At 38.6% G+C, this 24785-nt stretch overlaps 5 protein-coding genes and 1 pseudogene across 5 annotated transcripts; 3 read left to right on the top strand and 3 right to left on the bottom strand.

Annotated features, from left to right (window-relative positions):
- Nucleotides 1-1081: 1081 nt before the first annotated feature.
- LOC137712614 (protein NRT1/ PTR FAMILY 6.2-like) lies at nt 1082-4261 on the top strand. Its single transcript, XM_068451723.1, has 6 exons — nt 1082-1173; nt 1308-1413; nt 1844-2061; nt 2247-2797; nt 2891-3240; nt 3436-4261. Exons 1-6 carry the CDS (start codon nt 1171-1173, stop codon nt 3951-3953), a joined length of 1746 nt encoding a protein of 581 aa, XP_068307824.1. The 5' UTR covers nt 1082-1170; the 3' UTR covers nt 3954-4261.
- A 1663-nt stretch (nt 4262-5924) lies between these two features.
- On the top strand, nt 5925-6369 carry LOC137742991 (protein NRT1/ PTR FAMILY 6.2-like). Its single transcript, XM_068482936.1, has 2 exons — nt 5925-6131; nt 6181-6369. Exons 1-2 carry the CDS (start codon nt 5925-5927, stop codon nt 6367-6369), a joined length of 396 nt encoding a protein of 131 aa, XP_068339037.1.
- A 702-nt stretch (nt 6370-7071) lies between these two features.
- LOC137734383 (probable sugar phosphate/phosphate translocator At4g32390) lies at nt 7072-8744 on the bottom strand. Its single transcript, XM_068473662.1, has one exon. The coding sequence runs from the start codon at nt 8482-8484 to the stop codon at nt 7447-7449; it is 1038 nt and encodes a 345-aa protein (XP_068329763.1). The 5' UTR covers nt 8485-8744; the 3' UTR covers nt 7072-7446.
- A 2858-nt stretch (nt 8745-11602) lies between these two features.
- On the top strand, nt 11603-14569 carry LOC137748537 (beta-glucuronosyltransferase GlcAT14B-like). Its single transcript, XM_068488708.1, has 4 exons — nt 11603-12414; nt 12968-13043; nt 13160-13275; nt 13755-14569. Exons 1-4 carry the CDS (start codon nt 11865-11867, stop codon nt 14270-14272), a joined length of 1260 nt encoding a protein of 419 aa, XP_068344809.1. The 5' UTR covers nt 11603-11864; the 3' UTR covers nt 14273-14569.
- Nucleotides 14570-14579: 10 nt separating this feature from the next.
- Nucleotides 14580-17378, bottom strand: LOC137742918 (putative pentatricopeptide repeat-containing protein At5g59200, chloroplastic; annotated as a pseudogene).
- Nucleotides 17379-17587: 209 nt separating this feature from the next.
- LOC137737586 (2-alkenal reductase (NADP(+)-dependent)-like) lies at nt 17588-19407 on the bottom strand. Its single transcript, XM_068477122.1, has 5 exons — nt 19072-19407; nt 18615-18792; nt 18288-18454; nt 18119-18201; nt 17588-18047 (listed from the first exon to the last, which is right to left on the bottom strand). Exons 1-5 carry the CDS (start codon nt 19306-19308, stop codon nt 17669-17671), a joined length of 1044 nt encoding a protein of 347 aa, XP_068333223.1. The 5' UTR covers nt 19309-19407; the 3' UTR covers nt 17588-17668.
- Between the last annotated feature and the right edge of the window lie 5378 nt (nt 19408-24785).

Raw genomic sequence — 24785 nt, 5'->3', positions numbered from 1 at the left:
TCTTTTCTGAGTTCTAGAAAACACTTCATACTTTTGTTCTTGGGTGCACGCTACCCTAATGGCCGGTGGATATATGGATGAAAGTTCAGCAAATCAGTGTTGTCTGTTGTCAAAACGATACACACGATTTGATGTACTAACCCGATCGAACTTAGAAACAACGATAAAACGCCACAAATTTGGTAAACGGACGGCCCTACTGTGCCCCGGCCATGCCCCTTAACTCGCTCGTTCAACAAATGTGCAATATTGGCCTTGGATTTGAGGGTTTGACATTTGAAAACTTTTATTTTTCACGGTAAAGATAAGTATATCATCACTATTAAGATTAACAAATTGCCTAACAGAAACGATAGAAAGTAACAAAAACACTTAGAGACATCCAGATGCATGGAGAGGGTTTTTTGGTGGGGCAGCAAAAGCACTTAACATTACAAGGCTTAGCTAGCCAGGTATCTATATTGATGTGGTTCAAAAACTTCACAATCAAAATTTTAAAACATATCTATATATCTACCACTATATCGGGAGTTTTAATGAAAAGCTCGCGATACTATTTACTTTAACCAAAAACCATCTATTTATACTAAAAAGTCAATTTTCATATTATTCAATTTACTCTTTATTTTATCTTTATCTTTAAAACTCAAAATTTTCAAATCATTTTCATTCGTTTTCCTTTAAAAGTAATTCCCCAATAAATCAATAACCATCACAACTTTATATCTTCTGATGTAAAAAAAAAAAAAAAAAAAAAAAGAAAAAAGAAAATCAACTTATTTTATTAAACACACAATTTTAATTAGTCCTATAACCACCTTCCACTCATTAAAATGCGATGATCCTAATCCCTTACTTTTGTTAAAACAAGGCACCAATCACTCTCATACGTCTACGTCTTATTTTTAGAATATATTAATAAAAAATAAATTTACGTGTTATAATTTGAATAAAATAGTACGTCATCGAGTTCCACCTACACCAGAAACTTGTTCCTCACCTTTGTAGTGGGGAGGTCACCTTAATTATGCATGTGCCTATAAATGGGTAAGCTCCCAAGACAAAATCCAAGTTGTGAGCTGGAAAACATAAAATGGAAAAGCATCCTCATTTCAGTCCCCTAGCTTACTTCTCAGCATTCATATTTTCTTGTTAGTTAAACTTCCGAAAATGGTACTTACTACTTAGTAATCATTTTTCTTTCTGAGTAATATACTTCTTGTCTTGGTTAATGGAATTCGTTGAAGTATTTGTTTCTCGGACTCAACGATATATAAACTGAACATGTTAATGTATGTTTTCTTCAGGAGGGAGGGAAGATGGGTTGGACTGTCGCCGGTGCCGTGGACTACAAAGGGTTCCCAGCCAACAATTCCAGAACTGGTGGTTGGGTGGCCGCCGCGCTTATATTAGGTAAATATATGTATATGCTTTTATTTTTCATGGTTTCTGCATTTCTTCCGCCACCATTTTAGCAGTTCCTGTTAATTCCAAAATTTTATGCATGAAAGTGATCATATTTGATCGACGTGAGAAAGATCATGAACGCTACTGGTTAGCCGTATGTTAGCACAACTTAGCCGTATGATGGAGTAGAAAGGTCATGTGAAGGTGATGATAACGTTGAGAGAGGGGTTTTGGGGGGTGTAGAGCATATGTTTAATCTTAAGGCCGTATGGTGGCTCGGTTTGGACTAGACTATATCAATTAAATTGGCAACTTAAAAATATTGGGACCGAACTTTTAAAATTGGACAACAGTCCAACAAATTGTGTCTTACAAGTCCCCTCCAAAAGGGCAGAACTCTATGCAGTAAATAATTTTCTCGTTTTTGTTTTTGTAGGAATCGAAATATGCGAAAGGCTTTCGACCATGGGAATAGCAGTTAACCTGGTGACATACCTAGTCGGAACAATGCATTTGCCGAGTGCAGCTGCAGCCAACATTGTCACAGATTTTGTGGGAACATCTTTTCTCCTGTGTTTGCTGGGAGGCTTTCTCGCTGACTCCTTCCTCGGCAGATACAACACAATTGCAATTTTTGCTTCCATACAAACACTGGTTCGTTTTTATAAATTACGTCCCTTAGAGCCCGTTTAATAATCATTTTAGCTTTCAGTTTCAAGTTTTAATTTATAGCTTTATTTTAAAATTTGAAAACAAGAAACTTGTTTGGAAACGGGAGTACAATGCATGTTTTGTGACATAAAATTGATTCAATCTTTGCCTTAACATATCTGACGCAGGGCATGGTTGGATTAGCAATATCAGTGAAATTGCCACAGCTACGCCCACCTCACTGTGACACTACTGCCGCCACCAACCACTGCAAAGAAGCCAATGGATTCCAAATGGGAATTCTTTACCTTGCTTTATACATAATCGCATTAGGAATCGGCGGCCTGAAATCAAGCGTTTCGGGTTTTGGAACCGACCAGTTTGATGAAAAAGATGACAAGGAGAAAGCCCAAATGTCCTATTTCTTCAATAGGTTCTTCCTCTTCATTAGCACAGGAACTCTGGTGGCAGTCACGGTCCTCGTCTACATACAAGATGAGGTCGACAGGAGTTTGGCCTATGGAATATGTTCGGTTTCTATGTTTATAGCCATTGTAGTATTTTTTGCAGGGACGAAAAGATACAGATATAAGAAGAGCTCGGGAAGCCCCATTGTTCAAAATTTTCAGGTTGTTGTGGCTGCTATAAGAAAGAGAAAGATGAAAGCTCCGCTTGACATTGCCTCACTGTACGAGAATAATCCTGAGGCTTCGAGAATTGATCACACAGATCAATTCCGGTAAGTTTACTTTGTACGAAATGATTAAGTAATTTTTTTCAAGGTTGTCTGTTGTCAGATATGTGATAAAATGTTACGTTTGAGTTTGGATAGTTTCTTGGACAAGGCTGCCGTTGTGGTGGAAGGAGATTTTGAGGAGGGAACTTCTACGGGATCTAGTACCGCGAAGCCTTGGAAGCTATGGACAGTTACAAGGGTGGAGGAGGTCAAAATGATGGTAGGATTGCTTCCAATATGGGCCACAACCATCATGTTTTGGACGGCATACGCGCAGATGATCACCTTCTCTGTAGAACAAGCGTCCACCATGGAGAGATCAATCAGAAAATTTCAAATCCCGGCTGGCTCTCTCACTGTCTTCTTTGTGCTAGCCATAATGATCACTCTTGCTTTTAACGACCGTGTCATCATGCCTCTTTGGAAGAAATGGAATGGCCAACCAGGTATACAAATATGCACGAAAACAAAAATACTAATGGTCAGTAGCGGATTCAGAAATTTTGCTGTACAGAGTCAACGTGTAACACCTCCCAAAATTTTGTAACAAAACATATCCCTTAAAATTAAACCATAGTATTTCATTAGTGATTCATGGAACCAATTGCATTACTTGAAAAACATTCTCTTTTGTGCCATAGGTTTCACTAATCTACAGAGAATTGCAATCGGCCTTGTCTTATCAACTATTGGAATGGCAGTAGCAGCGCTATCTGAGAGGAAAAGGTTATCTGTGGCTAAATTTGCACGCAGCGCCACTGGAACTCTGCCTATTAGCGTGTTCTTGTTGATCCCACAGTTCTTCCTGGTGGGTTCTGGTGAAGCTTTCATATACACTGGGCAGCTCGATTTCTTCATAACCAAGTCACCCAAAGGAATGAAAACAATGAGCACCGGTCTCTTCCTCAGCACTTTGTCCCTCGGTTTCTTCGTTAGTAGCCTATTGGTTTCGATCGTGAAGGCAGTGACAGGAAACGAAGACGGGCAAGGATGGCTCGCAGACAACATAAATTATGGGAGGCTTGATTGTTTCTATGGACTATTAACTGTTCTAAGTGTGATCAATTTCTTAGCTTATCTTGTTTGTGCAAGGTGGTACCACAAGACTCACAAACAGCATGCATTTGTTTTGCAGATGGCTTCTGCTAATGGTGCATAACTAATATGATTTGTATGTAATTCCAGCAAATGAAGTATCTTCCCCTAGCTTTGATGTGTAGTTCAGCTTGCGTAATCATTCATTACCCTTGCCCTTGTCGTTAAGAAGAAAATATCTTCTAGATATTTTATGTATCATTGATTCACTTAGGGTTTTGATAGGGATGGTTATGATTTAGGGTTGATTGTTTTGGGCTGTGTGGGCTCGGATGTGAGTTATGTTAATTTTGGTGTTATGAATTTTTTTAGTTGGTAGTTATTTAGAGTTATTGCTTTCACGTTATGTTAAAATTCATATTTTGTACACGTCTTTGATGTACTGTTAAAGTTGTTTTAATGGATACTGTATTTCTTGAAAAAAAAATGTACATGTTTGATAAGAGATTTCTTGCTTCCTCAGTAGTTCTTCGATGCCATAATCATAGAACAGAAATGAATTAAAAATGAAAAGAAAAAAAAAAAAAAAACCCAAAAAAGATGTCCGGCACAATCCACTGAAATTGTGGAATTTATTAGGCACCCATTAACCGAACAAATTCCAATATCTTCGGTAGACTATTGCTGAACATGAAGAAAAAAAAATGATAAATTTCGTTCCGACTGTGGCATGAACACTACAGATTATTTCTTACATGAAAACAGTCGTACATGAATAATGCCGAGTTTTCTTCAGGAGGCGGGAAATGAGCTCGATTGTTGTTGCAGATGCTGTGGGCTACAAGGGGCACCCGGCTGACAAGTCCAAAACCGGTGGTTGGCTTTCCGCAGCGCTTATAACGGTTGTGTACATGTTTTTACCTTCTTGATTGCAGCATTGATTTTGATCTGTGATTACTATGATGCGAACACGATGAAGTATAAGATTCAAACAAAATTTGCGGTTATGAGGGTGAGAAATTATAATTTCGATTATTTGTTTCTTTGTAGGGGTCGAATTCTGCGGAAGGCTTTTCACAAAGGGAATAGCAGTGAACCTGGTGACATTCCTAGGTGGAACAATGCATTTGCCTAGTGCAACTTCAGCCAATATGCTAACAAATGCAGTAGGCACATACTTCTTCCTGTGTTTGGTTGGCTGCTTAATCGCCGATTCCTTCCTTGGCAGATACAAGACTCTTGCAAACTCCAATCGGCAGATACAAGACTCTTGCAAACTCCGCTGCAATACAAGCACCGTTAAGTTATCCGGTCTAATCCAATCCTAACCGCCAAACGTGGCCTTGATCCTAAATACTTCACAAATGTCATACTCCGGTGCATTGCGATATTAGCAATATCAGCAAAACTGCCACAGCTGCACCCACCACCTTGTCGTCTGAGCGCCAGCTACTGCAAGCAAGCAAACGGATTCCAAATGGGGGTTTTTTACCTTGGTTTGTATACAATGTCAGTAGGTATTGGTGGCCTGAAATCAAGTGCTTAGGGTTATGGAAGCAACCAATTCGACGAGAAAGACAAGAAGGGGAAGGCTCAAAGGGCCTACTTCAACAGGTTTTATCCTCTTCATCGGCTTTGGAACTTTGATCGCAGTCACAGTCCTCGTCTACATACAAGACGCTCTGGATCAAAGCGTTATGCACAGAATATGATCCATTACAATGCGTAGAGCAATCTTAGTGCTTTTGGGTGGGACTAGAAAATACAGATATAAGAAAAACTTGGGAAGTCCCATTGTTCACATCCTCAAGGTTATTGTGGGTGCTACGAGGAAGAGAAAGATGTCCTTTTGCTTACGACTTCGCCTCTTAGAAAACTCCCCTATGGATTCAAGAATTACACACACAGACCAGTTCCAGTAAGTTATAATTAATTAGTACTTTCAATCATAGGAAATTAACTAAATAAACAGTAGTAATTTTCAATTAACTTTTCGATATGTAGCTTCCTGGACAAGGCAGCCATTGTGGCTGAAGAAGATTTTGAGGAAAGCTCTTAGAAGTTAAGGTCGGCTACAAAGGTTGAGGAGGTAAAAATGGTGATAAGACAGCTTCCGATATGGGCAACAACCATCATATTTTGGACTAGTTATGCACAGATGATGGATGACCTTCTCTGTACAAGCAGCATCCACCATGGACAGGTCGATCGGAAATTTTCAAATCCAACTGGCTGGCTCTCTCACCGTCTTCTCTGTACAAAAATTAATGTTGCGAAATCAGGCTGTGAATTTAGACTGCACGTACGTAACGTTATTTCTAAGTGAAAGACTCATTTTTTTCTGCTTGCAGTGCAACAATACAGGTTTCACAAAACTGCAGAAAATGGCAATTGGGCTTGTACTAGCAACTATTGGGATGGGAGCAGCAGCACTAGGTGAGAGGAAGAAGTTAGCAGTGGCAAAAGCCAACGGAGGATTGAGTCCTTTGCTGATTAGGGTTTTCTTGCTCCCTCAATTTCTTGCTGGTGGGTGCCGGTAACGCTTTCACGTACACCGGGCAGCTCGATTTCTTGGTTTTGTCGTTAGCACGGGCCTCTTCGTTAGCACCGTATCCTTTGGTTTCTTCTTCAGTAGTCACTTGGTTTGGATTGTTACTAAGGTGATAGGAGGCAAAAATGGGGGATGGCTTGCAAAAACCATAAACCCGGGGAGGCTTGACTGTTTTTATGGGACTTTTAACCGTTCTCGGCGTCATCAACGTCAGTGCATATATTTGTTGTGCAAGGTAGTTCAAGCCACGAAAACTCACACCACCACCGGATTCTGCCGCTAGTGGCGGTTCCCCTGCTGAGGAAGATACGTGCTAGTAGTAAAAAATCAGTGTACCCATATATAGAGTTGGGAATTTAGATTTTTACACTCGTTTTCCTCCCGGAATTTAAGTTCAGGTAGTAATGTATGAACACCTGTTTTACTTTTATGAGAACAAGCAATATGTAGGAGCATAGAATGTCCTGACAGAAAACCCAACAACAATTTGAGAAGAAATCTCAAATCCAACCATTTCACTGAATGAAGTAATACCGCCTCTTTCGACCAATTTTACTGCTGCAAGTCATACAGCGATCAAAGAAATCGGAGAACGACAGCTATAAAATTGGTGTTCAACCAAACCAAAATTGGGCAAGCATTCAACTGAGTAGAAGCAAAATATAAGAGCAAACCGGCATACATAACACAGTAAGAATAAAGCACATTAATATTGATATACTTAATGAGTTTAAGCTCTCTTTGTAAACTAATTACGAGTCTGAGAACATTTATAATTTCCTACTCATAAAGATAAATTGCCACAATGCACGGCGATGATCAAACATCAAACCCCCCGGTAATTGAAATTGACCGCAGCTAAATTGAACTATTCGATATAAAAACAAAAATATGACCAAGAACAAAGAGCAAGTAAAACACAATTATCTAACACCACATACCCCCAAACAATAGCTGCTAACTCGGACCAAGTAACAAGCTTTCCATTTCCTTCCTCGATTATCTTTGATCTAATTCCCTATCTCCATATTTCGCACTCACAGTGTTGAATTTATCTGTTTGAAAATCAATCCTTAGTCTCACTCTTCTTTCCATTCCCTTCTCCGTCCCTCTCCTCCAACAACCTACCGGCCTCCACATTTTCCTGTTGAGACTTCCTCTGCGCCTCGGCCGCCTTAAGCCCCTGCAATTTGGCATGATTGTAGTACGCAACACCGCCAAATGCAATCAGGTACCCCATCAAATTGATAGGTGTCACGGTATCCTTGATCACAGACCACGAAAATGCAATCAAAAGCCAATCTTTGACAACCCCAGCAACATTCATAGTCAAAGCAGATGTCTTTCCCACTAACAGAAACACCGCCAGATTCAACGCAAATGCGCACAGCGAATTTGTCCCAAAAATCACGAAATCAAAGTGAAAACTCGAGGTCTGCCTCAACACCGGCAGCTCAACAATGACCCACGGCACGCACAAGAAGACGAAACAACACGGCGCAACATAGTAAAGTGAAGTAATCGGATTCAAGCTAATACCCTTAGCATTAAGCAGAATCTGAATCAGAACCAACCTCGTGGCCTCGAACGCCACGGCCAACAGCTGCAATGTGACTCCCCATGAGTTGAATTTCGCCTCCCCGTAAGCCGCGATGGCAACGCCGACGGAGATGGAGACCATGTTGAGCATGGTGTCGCTCTTGAAGGCGTCCTTTTTGAAGGCGACGCCGATGGAGTAGACCGCGACGGGCATGAGGGCCTTGAGCATCTGGATGAAGGAGACGGAGAGGAAGATGTAGGCGGAGTTGGAGAACCAGAGGGAGAGGGCGTAGAGGGCGCCGATGGGGACGACGGACTTGAGGTAGAGGTCGCGGGAGATGGAGACGGCGTCGACGAGGCGGAGGACGCGGACGAGGAGGAATGCGAGGGAGGAGCAGAAGGCCATGTGGATCATGGTGAGGGAGATGGGAAACGGCCAGTTGTACATTTTCCGGTCGAGGATGTACTTGTTGTAGATGATGACGGTGAAGGAGAGGAAGATCCAGACGGAGACGTAAGCGTATGAAAGGAGGACCTTCTTCACCACCCCCTCTGAAAGCGCCATTTTTTTGAAATCTGAAAACCCTAGCGCTAATTTGGGGGTTTGGTTAGATTGGATCTGAAATCTGAAATCTGAAAACCCTAACCCTAGATTAGGGTTCTCAGAGGACTGAGATTTAAACAAGGAGGAGACTCTTTCTCTCTCTAAATCTCGTTCTCTCACTAAAATGACTCACAGTGTGGAAGGGGGAAGAGTGGTGGAGGAGGAGTTGCGGTCGGATTAGATCTGTGGGATATGGGCTTTTTGATAATTTCGGTGGGATTTTGGTATTTTGGAACATGAAATACTATAACAAATTTGTAGATGTTTTACCGGTTATTAACAACACTTTCCAGGGAAGAATATTATAGTGTCTTAAAACCAAGATTCTAAAAATTGCTAGGCGGTAGTCGGATGTCAGATAAGGGTCTAGTGCCTAGGTGAATTTATGTAAATTTATTATATATCTTGTACATAAGTGTCTATTTATATCTAAAAAAACATATACTTATATGGATAATAAAAAATGATAAAATGCAAAATAGAAGTAGAAGAATACATACATCCCAAAAGTTCAGTATTTAAAAACTGTAAGCATATAATCATAATGAGGAGGATTTGGATGATAGACTAAATTCTTCTTGTTCATGAATCATGATCCTTGTATTGGATTAGACATAGACTAAATTATTTAACTTTGTTGTATTTAGTTTATTTCTTTTCTTTGTATGTATCCCTTCAACCAATTTGTTTCACTATTAGATGAACTTGTAGTGAATCCATCATTTGCAAATTAGGTACACCATTTCCATAAGTATACCACCAATAAAAAATATATTAAAAAAAAACTGCCTAGGACCACCTAGGTGCCGCCTAGCTTCCAGCCGATTTTTCCAAACGCCTTGCCCAAAATCGGGGCGGGGTTCCACCGCCTAGCACCTAGACGGCCGCCTAGGTCGATTTTTAGAACAGTGCTCAAAACCAATAAGACAATGTATTCAACTGATGACGTTTTATCACGGTGATAAAATTAATTATGTTTATTCACTTTAGTACGAGTTGGATTCCACTGATTATCTTCTTTTCAAAAAATAATTATTTAAGTTACTATTGTTGTTGTCATCTACAAAAATACGTTTTCACATAATAAAATCTTATTTGTTATGTCTTCTGTATTAATTTGGAGACATTTGTTCACATAAATGTAGTAGTCATGGTATAAGAGTTTATTTTAATCTAGATACTTTTTTTTTTTCTATTGAATTGGGTTCGTTTAGAAGTAATCATACTCTTTGTAAAGATCTATACATAAAAAATAGTATTGTTCTTTACTGTTCCACACAATATCTTAATAAAAAGTTAAAATACAAATTTTAGACATGTGCTCAGAGATGACCAAGTTAAGATATTGTTTATCATTTCTCTGAAGTACCATACGTATCAAAACTCAAAAAAGAGTTGTTATCTATACGCATATTTTTATTTTTTACACATTTATTTTTAATTTTATCATTTGATATTCTTCAATTTATTTGTTAGAACAATAAAAAATTGAGTATGAAAGATAAAAAAATATGTGCGAATAATAAAACGCATATCAAAAAAATTTGTTTTGTTAAATTTATAATCAATGATCTACTGAACAAAATTAAATAGTAGAATTTCTTAGTCTTGAATTTCCTCAATCTTTTGCAGGACAATGCAGTTAATTTTTTGATCATTACAACCCCGTTTGATGGACAAGATGAGATGTATTATTTCCAATTAAATTAGACTCGGAAATAACGCATTTTGTCGTCCATCAAATGGGATGAGATGTGTTATTGCCAATGTTTGATTAAAAAAAAGGTAAAATGGACTGGATTTGGATACAAGTTCATCTCCGTCTCCCGCTCTCACAATCTTTTTCTTTTGCTCAATTTCTTCTCCTTGGTTGTTATCCTTTCGTTGGATTTGGCCTTCGATCATCGTTTCGGTCTACTTGTTCGATTGCCGGTGTTCATCTTTTTCGTTTTGGTCAGCGTTCTTGTTCGATGCCTGCCAATTAGCTAAGCTAGCTGTCCCGTATCCCAAGAGAGACGATAGAGATGTTTGTATGGTTGTTGACCAACAGAAGAGCTGTTATGCGTTTATCTATCCCAACCTATCCAATTTGATTGTTTACACCAAATATTAAATACATATCTCAACCTATTTATTCTAATCCTAACCTAACCAGTTTAAAATTCAGTATCCTATCATGTTTAGCCCACCAAACGCGCTTGCATGTTTCAGATCAAAGACTTTCGAAAGAAGAACATGGTGACATCAAATGGGCCTTGAGGTTGCAAATTGTGCAGTCCCAAATTAGTGAGGGTGGCCTTGAGGTTGCAATAAATCTATGGTTTTGGCAGTCACTCTCTACTAACAATGCTTCTGGTCATTTCCGCTTGAATTAAGTTAAAAAAAAAAATCCTAATCGGATATGCTTGCAAAAGAAAAAATAAACAGAAAAATATTTCATTGTTTTAAAAGTTACACAGAGACGGTTATAATGGTTAAAATTCATATTAAATTAAAATAACATATTATTGTTCCGCCGGCAGGCCGGCGGACTGCCAGGCAGCCGTGAGGCATTTTCCGGCGATATTTTCTATTTGCGTAGGGTAGTTCTAATTTTCTAAAAAAAGCCGTACACAATCATGATTGAAACAAAATTGTGTTGTATGAATAAATATAGCTATGATGTATGCCCCCACATAATAGGGTGCAAATATTTATTTTTCCAGCTAATTTAGCTTACTTTCTGGAGTCTGGCCATTTATTGACCGCCGCGTGTTGATTCTTCTTAAATAGTAACATGGTTCTAACTTCTAAACTTTACTTCCAAGGGATACTTTTGCCCCCTCCCGGACCCTTTCTCTTGAATTTGGACACTTGTCATTTGTTTTTATTTTTTTTATCTAATAGTGCATAATTAGATTAAAAGATCACAATGGTATATAACATTGAATATAAATATGTAACTTAATTAAATACCGTCACAATAACATTCCGACCGACCGTGTTAGAGTTGACTCGCAACAAACCGCACTGCTGAAAGTCGCTCAAGAAAAGAGTGCAGGTTGCCTTCCAGTCCCCCTCACGTTTCTCCCTCCTGCAATCAGATTCTGAGCACACCCACTAAACCGAAAAATTAATCACTTACTATATTGTATTCATTCATTCCGTGAACCCCACCAACCACCTCTCTCTGTTTCTCTCTCCTCAGCACGGATCCCCTATCCAGGCGCACTTGCCCATATCCTCCGCCGCCCAAACCCAATCCCCCCAAATGAAAAAAGCTTCCATCTTTCTCCTCCTTCTCAGCTGAATAAATCTTGGGTTTTTCTTCTTCTTTCTTGCTGTGAACTTGGTCGCCGGCAATGGAGACCAACAAGCCACAGAAGAAAAAGAAATGGTTTTTACCGTTGGTGCTTTCACTTCTTCTCTCCACCCTTCTAATATTCATCACTGTTTTCACCTCTTCCAGCGCCTCCTCCTCAAGGTTTTCCCGACCCCATGTGAAAAATCACCTCCCCCATTTCGTCGAATCGAAGCTAAAGATTTCGGAAACATCCAAAGACCCAGTTCCTAGATTGGCCTACTTGATCTCTGGCTCCGCCGGCGACGGCGGCAGCTTGAAGCGGACGCTGAAGGCGCTGTACCATCCGAGGAACCAGTACGCGGTGCATTTGGACCTCGAGGCGTCGGCGGAGGAGCGGCTGGACTTGGCGAAGTTTGTGAAGGAGGAGCCGATGTTTGTAAAGCTGGGGAATGTCAGGGCGGTTCTGAAGGCCAATTTAGTGACTTACAGAGGGCCGACGATGGTTACCAATACGCTGCACGCGGCGGCGATTTTGTTAAAGGAGGGCGGCGACTGGGATTGGTTTATCAACTTGAGCGCTTCTGATTACCCTTTGGTGACCCAAGATGGTAAATTAAAATTTACAGCATTTTAATAGCAAAATGTATTTTTTGGCTTTCTGATTCTTCTACCGCTATTTTTTCTGCTTTGGGTAATTTATGAATTTTGTTTCTAAATTCGTGCTAATTTTGGTTAAGCATTGGATTTTGCTATATTTTCCGTATTCTTGCATTGGATTTCTTGGTTTCTCAGGCTTATTTTGGCAGCTGCAAAACAGTTTGTATAACTTATTTATTACTGCTTTTGGTTTTGGCAGACGTGGGTTAGGCCAGTTGGCGAGGATAATGTGTTCGTCCTTTCCCTTCCCCGTAAATTAGGGTAATAGAAAATTATATTGCCTTGTCACAAAAATGGTTACTGCTTTTGCTCATTGCTAGCTGTACTGAGAAGCATTCAGATAGTTGAGGGAGGGGGTAGGCCTTGTAGTTTCGTTTGTGATCTCTGGCGTTCATTCAATCCGTTAGTTTTTGTGCTTTTATTTCGTTGAATATAGAGTAGCGGTTAAATGAATAAGCTTCATTGTCGTATCCTAACACCTTAATTTACGTGTTTGTCCAACAGATTTGCTTCATGTCTTGTCATCCATTCCAAGAAATCTTAATTTCATTGAGCACACCAGTGACATTGGCTGGAAGGAGTATGTTCATCTTTCCTTATTTCGGAGTAATTTTTAAGTTTTGGTCAAGTTCGAAAGTAGGACACACTGATATGTATAGCTGCTCCTAAAAGGTTTAAATTCCATGAACCCCACAGGGACCAGAGGGCAAAACCCATTATAATTGATCCGGGGCTGTATAGCCAGCAAAAATCAGATGTGTTCTCAATCTCACAGAAAAGGAGCGTACCGACTGCATATAAGCTGTTTACAGGTGAAAATATCTGCTTCCGCTGCTTCTCATTTTGTTTCCTACAGCTACTTAATGGTTATTGATCTTTCGCAGGATAGAATGCAAAAATATCATCTACTAAAAGAATTTCTGCATAACTTGGTAAACACGATAGGATTAGACACCAAGTATGGTTTAAGAGAAGTTTAAACTATTTTTTAGCACGTATCTGGTTGATGGTCTGGAAACGTGTTATATCTTATATATTACTTTCAAAGAAGAAAGTGCACTGCTTATGGTGTTCTGTAACACAGGTTTCATAGCAACTTCCTTCTAAAAGTTTACGAATCTTAGTTATGCGAATGCACCTCCGAATCATAGGTTGTGAGTTCTTTTCGTTTGTTATATTCTTTATTGCTCTGTTCGGCTTGGTCGAATTGATTTGTTCAAGTTTAAACCCTAAGTCCCTCTATACATATAACTTATAGCTGATTCTGGATTCTGCTCAACAATTTCCTCAGGCTCTGCTTGGATGATGCTCTCCCGTCCTTTTATCGAATATATTTTATGGGGCTGGGACAATCTGCCAAGGATAGTCCTTATGTATTATGCCAACTTCCTTTCTTCACCAGAAGGGTATTTCCACACTGTCATCTGCAATGCTGAGGAGTTTCAGAACACTACTGTGAACCATGATCTCCACTTCATATCTTGGGACACCCCCCCAAAACAACATCCACATTTCCTCGTCGGTGATGATTTCCAGCGTATGGTAGACAGTAATGCGCCGTTTGCCAGGAAATTTGGGAGGAACGAGTCAGTTCTTGACACGATTGACTCAGAGCTTTTAGGCTGCAGTGCTGATGGATATGCACCAGGTGGCTGGTTCAATACTCAAGCAAATGGAAGTGCGACAGTTCCGGATTACAGTTCAAAAAACATCACCACTCTCAAGCCGGGTCCAGGTGCTGAAAGACTAAAACGTCTCATCACCGGTTTGATATCTGCAGAAGATTTTCATGCGAAACAATGCACCTGATACCCGGAATCCAGATAAACGACCATGTTAGTCTTATAAGTTATACCAAGTAAGCGTTGCCGACCATTGATCTTAGTTCATAGTAATAATGGCTGACAAGGGCATTTTAGCAGGCTATAGGTACTTAGTGGGGAAGACAAGTCAATACCTACAATCATATAAATATGTATATTTTACCAATTTACCATATCTGGTAATGTTCAGTACAATATTCTTCTAGTTGAAAAGCTGAAGGTGTACTGTAATGTATTATACAGTTTACATAATGATAAGTGTTCTTGAGTCATGCTTGATTAATTTCTCTGAATCAGGTTCGAGAATCGAACAATTTAAAGGAGTTGAGAGTATTAACCATTTCTTCTGCTGTGGATGACAGAGATCACCAACAAGGAATTCTTCGGCCATGCCATTTGCCTCTATCACACTGGAACCAGGTTTCTTCTTCATTCCGGCTTCCAAGATCATATTTCTGCCTCCTTTGCCTCAAATTCCCTGCCAGCTTCCTTGTACATATTATACGGAAGAAGATGAATGCCACAGTCCGCTACTTCCGTACCAGCAAGCTTTTTCCAAATTTGGTCCCCAACTTCAACATTCCCATGAACTCTACACGCAGCCGGTAATGCCTCCCATGCGTTGGCGTTCCCTCTTCCTAGTCCTCCCATCTTGTCCTCTACAAATTGGTCAGCTTCCTCCATGCCCGCTCTAGCCGAAAGGTCAACAATGCACGCATAGTGCTCAATCCTGGGTTTAACTCCGTTAAGGTTTCCATTTGATCAAACAAGTCAAGGCCCCTGTCAACCATTTGATCAAACAGTTCAAGTGATTTCCTTGCATCCCCAATCATTGCAACTGATCATACCATTCAACGCTCTAGCATCCTTATTAGGAATGCCCTCAAAACCCCGTAAAGTTGCTTCCACATATGCGCATTACATGTACATATCAACGAGAGCAGTGGCCAATCTCGTGTTAAAATCAACATGGCACCTTTTAGCATTAGGAGTGCACCCACAGTCCTTATGTGACCGCACCGAGATATGAGCAGAGGTAGTGACAAGTATAACAAGAACCGACTCATATGCTTTGTGCCTGCTTCTTGCATTTGCCTGAATAAAGAAAGCACCTCTCCGAAGTCGCTCACCTTAGAATACAGCCATCATTGCACTCTGTTTCTGTCAGGCATTTCGTCAAACAACTCGGGCATTCTCAACATCCCCTGTCTTCACATATGCGTCAATCATTGCCGTCCACACCATCACATCCCCTTCAGGACTTTTATCAAAAACCACCTTTGCAATTTACAAGCCGTGGATTACGGCATAAAACTCGATCAGCGAGCTAAGAACAAGAGTCGTCACCGTACCCGAATTGAACTACATGACCATGAACTCATCGACTGCTGAGCTTCAAATTTGGGCCGAGAATCGTGCACGCCAGGGCCGGTCGTGAATTTTTTTTCGTATGTTGTACATCGAATATTAAAGAAAATAAACCTTTTTCACATTATGACTTTTTTGACAAATGATAGGATAATTTACACTAAACTCATAAAAAATACGGTGAGGGAATTCAAAAACGAGTCCTTGAATGACAAGTTGAACACTTTTAACTAACTGATCTACAAGCTAGTTGCACATTATGAAACCTTTGAAATGAATTTTTCATATTTAAGATCTCTAATTTCTACATGTAAGCAACAAATTGCTACCATCAAAGGGCACATAGTAATTCAAATATGTTTTTGTTTTTCGAGCGCTCATGAAAAGTTGCGGTTCATTCTAAATATATAAAATCATAAGGAAAAATTGTACAAAGAAATGTAGGATGATATTTTTGGATTTCCAATAATAATACTTTGTTTAATAAAAAAATAATGACAACACAGTTTATTACTTAACCCTGAAAAAATTATCAAAAGATACAAAAAACCCAAATTTATATTTAGACGAACTTGAACATGATTTTGCGAGTAAATTCAAACTGAAAACAAAAAACCACTACTGAAAATACCGCATTTAATAACCTAATTAATGTTTGTTTGTTATTTAAAGTAGACATGAAAAAAAAAAAGAAAAAAAAAAGGGAAACTACCCCTTTATGTTGAGAGAAGGAAATAAATTTGGGTGGGCACGGAAACATAAACCAAATAAAACCATCTTGTCATCTAAAACATATTACTATTTAATATGAGCATTTACTATATATGAAGAATAAAACAAAACCTCATACATATATGAACCAGCTTAATTTTTTTTGGTGCCCCTCGTTTTTTTGAGCCCCAAGAGGTCGCCTTGGTGCACGCTTTGATCAACGGCGGAAAAGCGTAGTTGTTCGGGACAAACCCATAATTCAGCATGTCCAAGTAGCACGAAATGGCAGGAACCAGCGAATGCGACTGAACGTATCCTCTGATCATGGTGTTGTAAATGAAGATGTTTCGGTGGTGCTCGAAAATTGTGCAAGCGTAGGAAAAGAAGGAAGCATCTTTGGAGGTTGCTGCGGCGGAGAGGAGCGACGTAATGGCGTATGGTTTTCGGGCAAACGACATGTGAGGATGTGGGCGTGGATTTGCTTGAGCTGGTTTAAGGTTTTGAATTATTGTGAGAGGGGAACAAGGTCGTTGCTCCCAATGGTTTTCTGAATAATTGGCGGGTAACCCTTGGGCAGTCCCCAGGTGGACTTTGGACATATGGGGGTATAACTTGATCAAAATGATCATGGGCGTGGGATTTTATGACTTTGTAAAGTCAAAGTATATTTCAAAAGTATTTTTATTGTGAACACAGAGAAGTTTTTATAAAGAGTTATATGTGTTTAGTGAAAAAAAAAAAAAACAATTCGGAAGTGCTTATAGAAAAAAATACTTGGAAGTGCTTTTTGAAAATTATATAGCATCTGCTTTTTTTAGAAAATATTTTCATAATCCATAAGTTTTTTTAAGTTTTTCTATTAGACATAGCCTGATGCGTTTTTATAATCAAAATGCACTTTTAACCCTTCTAAAAGAAATCACTAGTATCTTCGAAACCTATGACGTTTACGTACTTGGTTTGTTTGCCCCAAGAACAATGACTCTTTTTCTTAATGAACTACTCGTATCCATGACGAGGAAAATCGAACTTAATTGGAAAGGAACGTATACGTTATCCTAGTCAACTGACTTAACCAACACTTGCCGTTGAAAAGCAATGGTTGAATGGCACATTGTCTTTTTTAATCACCTGCTAATATTATATGTTTATATTCCATCAATTTGAAGGCAAATGCAATTAAAAATTGGAGATTATGTGGACTTTGTTCTGCTTGTTCCTATTTGTGAATTTACTTTTTGTTACAGCAGATAAAAGTAGTGGAGGTAAAACCAAACAACAATGAGAGATTCATATCATATGTTCACTCATCTGCAATCTTAATCATTTTCTTTCCGGTGTTATGACCCCGAAAAAGTCCAATGAAAGCAGATGGAAAACTCTCCAAACCACACGAGATGTCTTCAACCGCTTGCAAATTGCCCGTGCGAAGATGATCCACGGTGGTGGAGATAAAATCAAAGTACACATTCATGAGATCAGCTGCTAAAAACCCTTGGATCTTAATTCTCTTGTAAACAACGTCTAGCATATTTGGCGCAGCTCGCTTTCCGGCATCTGTGTACTCAGAAATCACGCCGCAGACAACAACCCTACCGAAGGTGTTCATGTTCTCAACTGCTGCTTCCAGCATCTCAGCTCCCACATTGTCAAAATATATATCAATCCCATCCGGGAAGTACCTGAAGATCAAACCCAATTTAGTATTAACCCGTATTTCGCTTCAAAACGATAGGATCAAAGAGAGGTTTACTTTTTGAGAGTTGACTTTAAATCGAGCTCTTCCTTGTAGTTGAAGGCATCATCGAATCCGAGCTTTCCCTTGAGCAATGTGACCTATCAAACAGAACATTCGGATCAATTTTCATGAACAGATTCCGATTGAACGTAGTGTACCTAAAAGAAAAGTTTTGTAAGGTTACCTTTTCTTTGCTTCCGGCACAGCCAACAACATAGCAACCGAAGAGTTTTGCATACTGTCCGACCAAATTTCCAACCGATCCAGAAGCTGCAGATACGAAAACTTTCTCCCCCTTTTTAGGCTTGCACACTTCAAAAAATCCCCCATATGCTGTAAGTCCACTAAAACCTGTGACATTCAAAATAACCAAATCAATCCAATTGTCAACGAATTACGTGATTCAAGGACACTGGGTGCCTCTATTTTTAAGGGTAAGAAGATATAAACATGGAAAATGCCTTGAGCCAATATTGGAGTATCAATCGTTGCGACGATGAAGTAAAATTACCTAGAATTCCAACTTGATAAGAAAGTGGAAATCCTAAAGGGTCAAATTTCCTAAACATGGTCCCTTTTTTTAGAACAGTGTACTCTCCCCAACTGATGAACCCCACAACCAAGTCATCCTTCTCAAACTCTGGATTCCCAGAAGCCACAACTTTTGCCACACCATAAGCATCAATTTCCTGCCATCACCATAAAAAAAAAAAAATCAAAAAACTCAATTATGTTGAGACGGAAGCTGCTATTTACACTTTAAAATCACATTTTTACACTAAAAAATCAAACATGGTATTATTTACTTTACTCTTTATTTTGTCTTTATTGTTAAAACTCAAAGTTTTCAAATTTTTTTCATTAGTTTTCCTTTTAATAAATAAAATAAGAGGCCCAAAATGTCTGTGTTTGAGTGCTAACAATATTTTCCTTTATGAATTTTGTAACAAATAAGTTTCAGAGCTTACATCTCCTGGGGCGACGGCAGCTGCATAATTTATGGTTTTGTGGGAGGAGCTGAACCTTTTCATGCGGTTGAGCTGGTACGGATCGATCGACACATAGAGATTTTTCACGATGACATCAGTGGAACCAGCGGAAACTGATAGAGCAAGGGGTGAAGTTTTGACCTCAAAGTCTGACTCTTTCGGTTCTCCGTCGTCGAGGGGGGATTTTATAGTAATGTACCTGTTGGTTACCTCCATTTTCGGCTGCCTCTTTGTGCAGGCAAAGCTCACTGGATATACATATATAGAGAGAGTGAGGGAAAGATGAGTGAGAAAGGAGGATAAGTTAAAGAAGAGAGTATTACAAAATTGGAATCATAACGTTGTAAGAAGCCACACAATTGGCTGATTCTCTATCGCTAACTACAGTACTTGGATATATCAATGGATATATCGAATATCGGTTGCTTTCGATAGAAATGATGAAAATTTAGAATGAAACTATAGGGATTGACAAACATTAGTTTTGACGAAATATAACAGTTCCTCCGATATTTAACATATATGTCAGAAATATCGACAATATTTGCCGATTTTAGCCTAAACTTAAGAATTTAATTTTACCCTATTGCATAATTACTATGAAGTACAAAACGAAATTAATAATAAAACTCAAATTTATCAATAAACTCAAACACTATAATTAAACCATACGATCCTCTTTGCTTATCCTACGTTCATTATGACTAAAACCTTAATAGCTCTCATAGAGAAAAATAATTTTTTTTTTTTATTGTTGAATGATGATTTTGAAGTTTTGAATCCTCCAACCAAGGTATGAATCAATTTATGAATTTTTTGTTCGTTTGATTTCAATTTTTTAGAGTTTAGAAGTTATTTTACTCTAATTTTTTTCAAAAGAGGATTTGACACCGCTTCTCCGTAGTGGAATTTGTAGTAAATTACTCCTTCAATTGAGAAGATTGAACTAATTAATTAAGTTTATAGAATAAATTTTTGCGATTTAAAAGGTTGAGGGGTTGTGTCACAACTTGTAGTATTTTTATAACCTTTCAACTTGTAGTATTTTTATATAAAATTACAGTAAAACAACTTGTGTGAATTTGCAGCTAAATTAAAAGGTTGAACTGGACATGTAGGTGGGGCCATAGCTCATTTAATTACCTGATGTAGTATTTTTTAAGAAAGAAATATAAAAACAAAACAAGCCTTGATTTTCCATAACGCTTTCTCTCATCAATGTGGGTATTCCTGTTAGAATTTCTCTATCCCACATTGGTCACAGAGCTTGAGAACAAGCCATTTAAATATAATTACCCAATTATAATTAATACCGAGGCATTTTGTATTCAAACTCCATACCTGATGGATTGAGTAGGTGGTAAAGTGGGAACAGTATGAATGTTATTGGGTTATTGGAGTGAGCCCTCATCCTGTCTACCTGAAATTTAAGAATTCCGATTCTCCTGTGAATATATAGTCTTCTCCCTTCTTCTTGCTCAAGCTCTTCAAGCCATGGTCACAGATGTAAGTAAACATTCTGCCTGATGCCTTAAGGACTTACAATTCTTTCGAATTTCGAAATGTGTATTTGTTTGTTAATGCTTTTGTAAAGTTTGTTTCTTCTCTGTGTTCTTGGTTCAGTGTTTGACTAGGATTATAGGACTGATGAGAACTGAACTCAGTTTGCTGTCTACAAATGTGGGTTAGACTAGTTGGTCTGGGTAGTGCGTCCACCTCCCTGTACCTAAGTTCAAATCTCCTCCCCGTATTATAATAGTTTAAGATATATGGTTTGCTTCTGGCTCTGGTTTTGGTCACAGGCTCATAGTTGTTGTTATTGGAATCGGTTTTGTTGAACAAAATTATTATTTCTGGCTTAAGAAAGCAGAACTGGAGACATGCATGCTTGCTTTGTATGAGTTCAATTTCAAGGAGGAGGAAGAAGAAGAAAATAGTGTAATTAATCAATCTTAAGACTTAGTTTTAAAGAAATGGTGTTCAATATTCATTTGTCAGCTTGAAGAGATCATGATTGGAGCTTTTAATTGCCAAAATTCAATGGTTCTATAACTTAACTCGGGAGAGACCAACAATTATAGATCCAATAGGCAGTACACTAGTTTGCATTGATGTACTAAACTCGGGAGAGACCAACAGTTATGGAACCAATAGGCAGTACACAGCTAGCTATACTAATAGCAGAAATAATATTTATCACGCCCCGATCCCGACATATGTCCAGGATTGACACGTGACGTCACCAAATACTGGTCTCTAACATACCCTGCCTCCGGAAAAAGGTCAAACATAACTTAAGATCTGAATGCACAATTATTCTTCGTAGACTTTATGGCTGCATCTAACATCCTTGTTAGACTGCCTACGTACCCTAAATAGGGATCAAGCGATTCGTAGTTCATTACTTCAGTACATTCAAATATTCATCACATAAGTCGTTATGTCCCAACAAAATATCACAATGAATATCATGCAATCTTTCAAAGAACAACGACAAAGCACAATCATATTCTCTCGCCATATTTATCAACAAGTCAGTCATAATAATAATAATGATATCCAACATAATAATCCCATAAGACGAATAACATTTCCACTTCATCCATCACATGAATCATCACGTTCCCACATAAAATCACATTTCATAACGTGTAACATATTAAAGAATTAACAAGGCACAACATTATTCTCCAGAAATATTAATCAACTAAAATAATCATAATAACAACACTCATATCCAACGTCACTCCACAATCCCATCAATTAATCAATTCGTGAATCAAGATGTATAATCTTAGCATTTAATTACGTTCATCAAGTAATGCGATAACAAAACATTTCACGAATTAACCAAGAAACTCTATATAATTCCCCACTTGGATTATGAGTAATAAACATGGTAATTTTAATTTATTTTCACAATATCTATTGTGGGTAGTTCCCATCCACTTGAATTTAGGATTCTAAGATCACCTTACGGAATGAACAAGAGCAAGGATTACGGACCACTCAACGGAATCCAACAACATCAGGTTCCGGACCACTCAACGGAACCAAAATATCAAGCGGTTTCTCGTAATCTACCCAAACCTATCATATGTAAAGTCAATGCCTACATCCTGGGATTGATGCACTGATAAATCATGCATTCAGATAAGCTGCGAGGCTCAGGTGAGTGGCAATAATATAAGCATGTGATACAATAATAAAACCAGCCATCAATCACAATTTATAAACCTTTAATATAAATCATTCATAAGAAATCAATACCAAACTTTTGAAAACTCCGAGGGAGTCACCCAGACATCCAACGGTTTGCCTGGAACAATCACAACATCTCACAACCATATTATCATACACACAATGAAAAGTAGGGTTAGAGCGATACAGTTCGGCCGAAGCCTACGTCTTTGAAGCTATCTCAATTCAAACTCAATGAAACCCAAAGTGGATACTATCCCGGACCATCACTCAACGGAATCGCGGAGTAAGAGAGATTCCAGACCATCACTCAACAGAATCCGAGTGGATACGATTCTGGACCATCACTTAACGGAATCGCGGAGTGGAGTAGGAAGGATTCCAGACCATCACTCAACAGAATCGCAGAGTGGAGTAGGAAGGATTCCGGACCATCACTCAACGGAATCCAAACTAGGATACGATTCTGGACCATCACTCAACGGAATCGCAGAGTCCAATGCATAACAACCAATCAATGAAACACCACATGAATCAATTTACTCAAGTTATAAAGGTTCAACGAAACAAGAAATAAAATAATGAAACGAGGGATGAAACACGTTTCAAAGCAACAAACCCCATGACAATGGGTTAACGGTCCATCACTAGCCCTCACCTTTCATCAAATCAAGTCAATCATACAAAACAAACCATATTTCCAATATGCACGTCAAATCCCACTTCGTAAAACTATCTCGATGGCTAAATATAAAAATTAACAATTTATAGGAAACATAATTATAAAACCATTTCATATTCACATATATTAAAGTCACTCACATTTCATCATATCATACCATCTATGCAAATCAACCAACTTTCAAATATGCACGTCAAAACACATATCACAATCATCATCAGTACACAAGCCAAATCATGTTTAATAAACATAGGTCTATGGCTAAATATATACATACATACATACATATACATATATATATATATAATCACATTTCAATAGAAATCACATTATAAAACCAAGTCATATTCACAGATGATACTAATATAAGAAATCAAGGTAATAACCATATCACATATGTTCAAGTCACTCTCTAACCAATGTAGGCCACTAGACTTCACTTAAGTCTCCCATAGTACTAATTTTATTATTTAGAACGTATCGAGACATGTTGACCACAATTCAACTCTCGGTCAACGATGGGGTCCACCACTCTACGTAATTCGATCTTGAAGATCCGCGCATCAGATTTATGATCCATAACTTCCCAAAGTCCACATTATTATTCTAAAATAACATACTAAAATTTCATTATGATCCAACGATCGGATTGTCGTTAATCACACAAACAAGTGGCGGTCCAAATTGATCACCACACCAAACAATTGAATTTTGGGAAACCAAGCTAGACATAGGTTCACAGGGTCACTAGAAGGTATTTGGAACCTAGACAACACTCGTGAACAATTCCACACACCGCCACACGCAGTGGTAGTCAAGATGGATGGTTTAGAAACCCCGAATTTTCAACATTAACTAGATGAGCTCAAATTTACGTGGTAGCTAGAGCTCAACAAGGGAAACACTTTTCACAACTAGGCCGACGATAATTTCTAACCGGAAACCGTCCAAATTCACCGGAGAAAAACCGGATTTCTAGGGTTCTAAACACCCAACTCTAAAATGAATACGAAAACACAAACTAAGCATACCAACTTGAAGATTATGAAGAGTAGATGAAGTTTTATACCTCACTGGAAGGAAAGGGTTGCCGGAATCACCGAAAAAATGATAAAACCGCCGGAAAAGTCGTGGGCTTTGTGGCTTCAAACTGCAAAGATGGAAAATAAATTGGGAAATCTAATACTACAGAGATATAGGGTTCGTCAAGAGCTTTCCATGGACACCAAGATCACCCAAAACGGAGCTCAGATGAAGAAGATACAAGTGGATCAAGTTTGTGGGTTAATGGGTCAAAGTCTCCCCTAAAACGGGTTAGTAGCAGCTCTCCCCTCCATTTTCAGAAACTTCCCCTTTTTTTGGAGGTTTCTCTCCCATTTATAGCATTTTGGTAAAATTATCAAAATGCCACCGACTTCAAACGACTTTAACTTCTCCGTTCTGAGTCGGAAATAAGATCTGTTTACGCCTACGCGCTCATGGAATCCAACTCTACCTAACCAATTCAAGAGTTGACCGAAAAGGTCGAGAAAATTTGAAATGACAATACCCCTCACTTTGTTTTTCTCAAAATTGGAGAATTAACGAACTAGTTCCAATCAAATCTTCGAAATACATTAAGAATAAAATAAAATAAAAATTTTGGGGACGAGATATCACAGTATTGCCTAAAAATCCTAGTAACTGATGATAATCTGAAAGCTAACCTTGAAAAGCGAAGTACGATGTCGGGAGAGACCAACAGTTGTGGGTGTAAAAATAAATCCACATATTGAATTGGGTTTATGGGGGTATATTTGGTAGTAAATTA

Source organism: Pyrus communis, chromosome 1, assembly GCF_963583255.1.
Source record: "Pyrus communis chromosome 1, drPyrComm1.1, whole genome shotgun sequence".
NCBI classification, from domain to species: Eukaryota; Viridiplantae; Streptophyta; class Magnoliopsida; order Rosales; family Rosaceae; genus Pyrus; species Pyrus communis.
Note: the sequence above shows the minus strand (reverse complement) of the source record. Positions and strands in the feature narration are given on the sequence as shown.

Excerpts from the sequence above, each read along its gene's own strand:
- LOC137712614 (XM_068451723.1), top strand. Across the intron at positions 1,414-1,843 it reads GGCCGCCGCGCTTATATTAG|GAATCGAAATATGCGAAAGG; the intron begins GTAAATATATGT and ends TTGTTTTTGTAG. Across the intron at positions 2,062-2,246 it reads TTGCTTCCATACAAACACTG|GGCATGGTTGGATTAGCAAT; the intron begins GTTCGTTTTTAT and ends TATCTGACGCAG.
- LOC137742991 (XM_068482936.1), top strand. The coding sequence starts at position 5,925 with ATGGTGATAAGACAGCTTCCGATATGGGCAACAACCATCATATTTTGG. Across the intron at positions 6,132-6,180 it reads GCTGTGAATTTAGACTGCAC|TGCAACAATACAGGTTTCAC; the intron begins GTACGTAACGTT and ends TTCTGCTTGCAG.
- LOC137734383 (XM_068473662.1), bottom strand. The coding sequence starts at position 8,484 with ATGGCGCTTTCAGAGGGGGTGGTGAAGAAGGTCCTCCTTTCATACGCT.
- LOC137748537 (XM_068488708.1), top strand. The coding sequence starts at position 11,865 with ATGGAGACCAACAAGCCACAGAAGAAAAAGAAATGGTTTTTACCGTTG. Across the intron at positions 12,415-12,967 it reads CCCTTTGGTGACCCAAGATG|ATTTGCTTCATGTCTTGTCA; the intron begins GTAAATTAAAAT and ends TTTGTCCAACAG. Across the intron at positions 13,276-13,754 it reads TGCATATAAGCTGTTTACAG|GCTCTGCTTGGATGATGCTC; the intron begins GTGAAAATATCT and ends CAATTTCCTCAG.
- LOC137737586 (XM_068477122.1), bottom strand. The coding sequence starts at position 19,308 with ATGGAGGTAACCAACAGGTACATTACTATAAAATCCCCCCTCGACGAC. Across the intron at positions 18,793-19,071 it reads CTGCCGTCGCCCCAGGAGAT|GAAATTGATGCTTATGGTGT; the intron begins GTAAGCTCTGAA and ends TGGTGATGGCAG. Across the intron at positions 18,202-18,287 it reads GTGCCGGAAGCAAAGAAAAG|GTCACATTGCTCAAGGGAAA; the intron begins GTAACCTTACAA and ends TCTGTTTGATAG.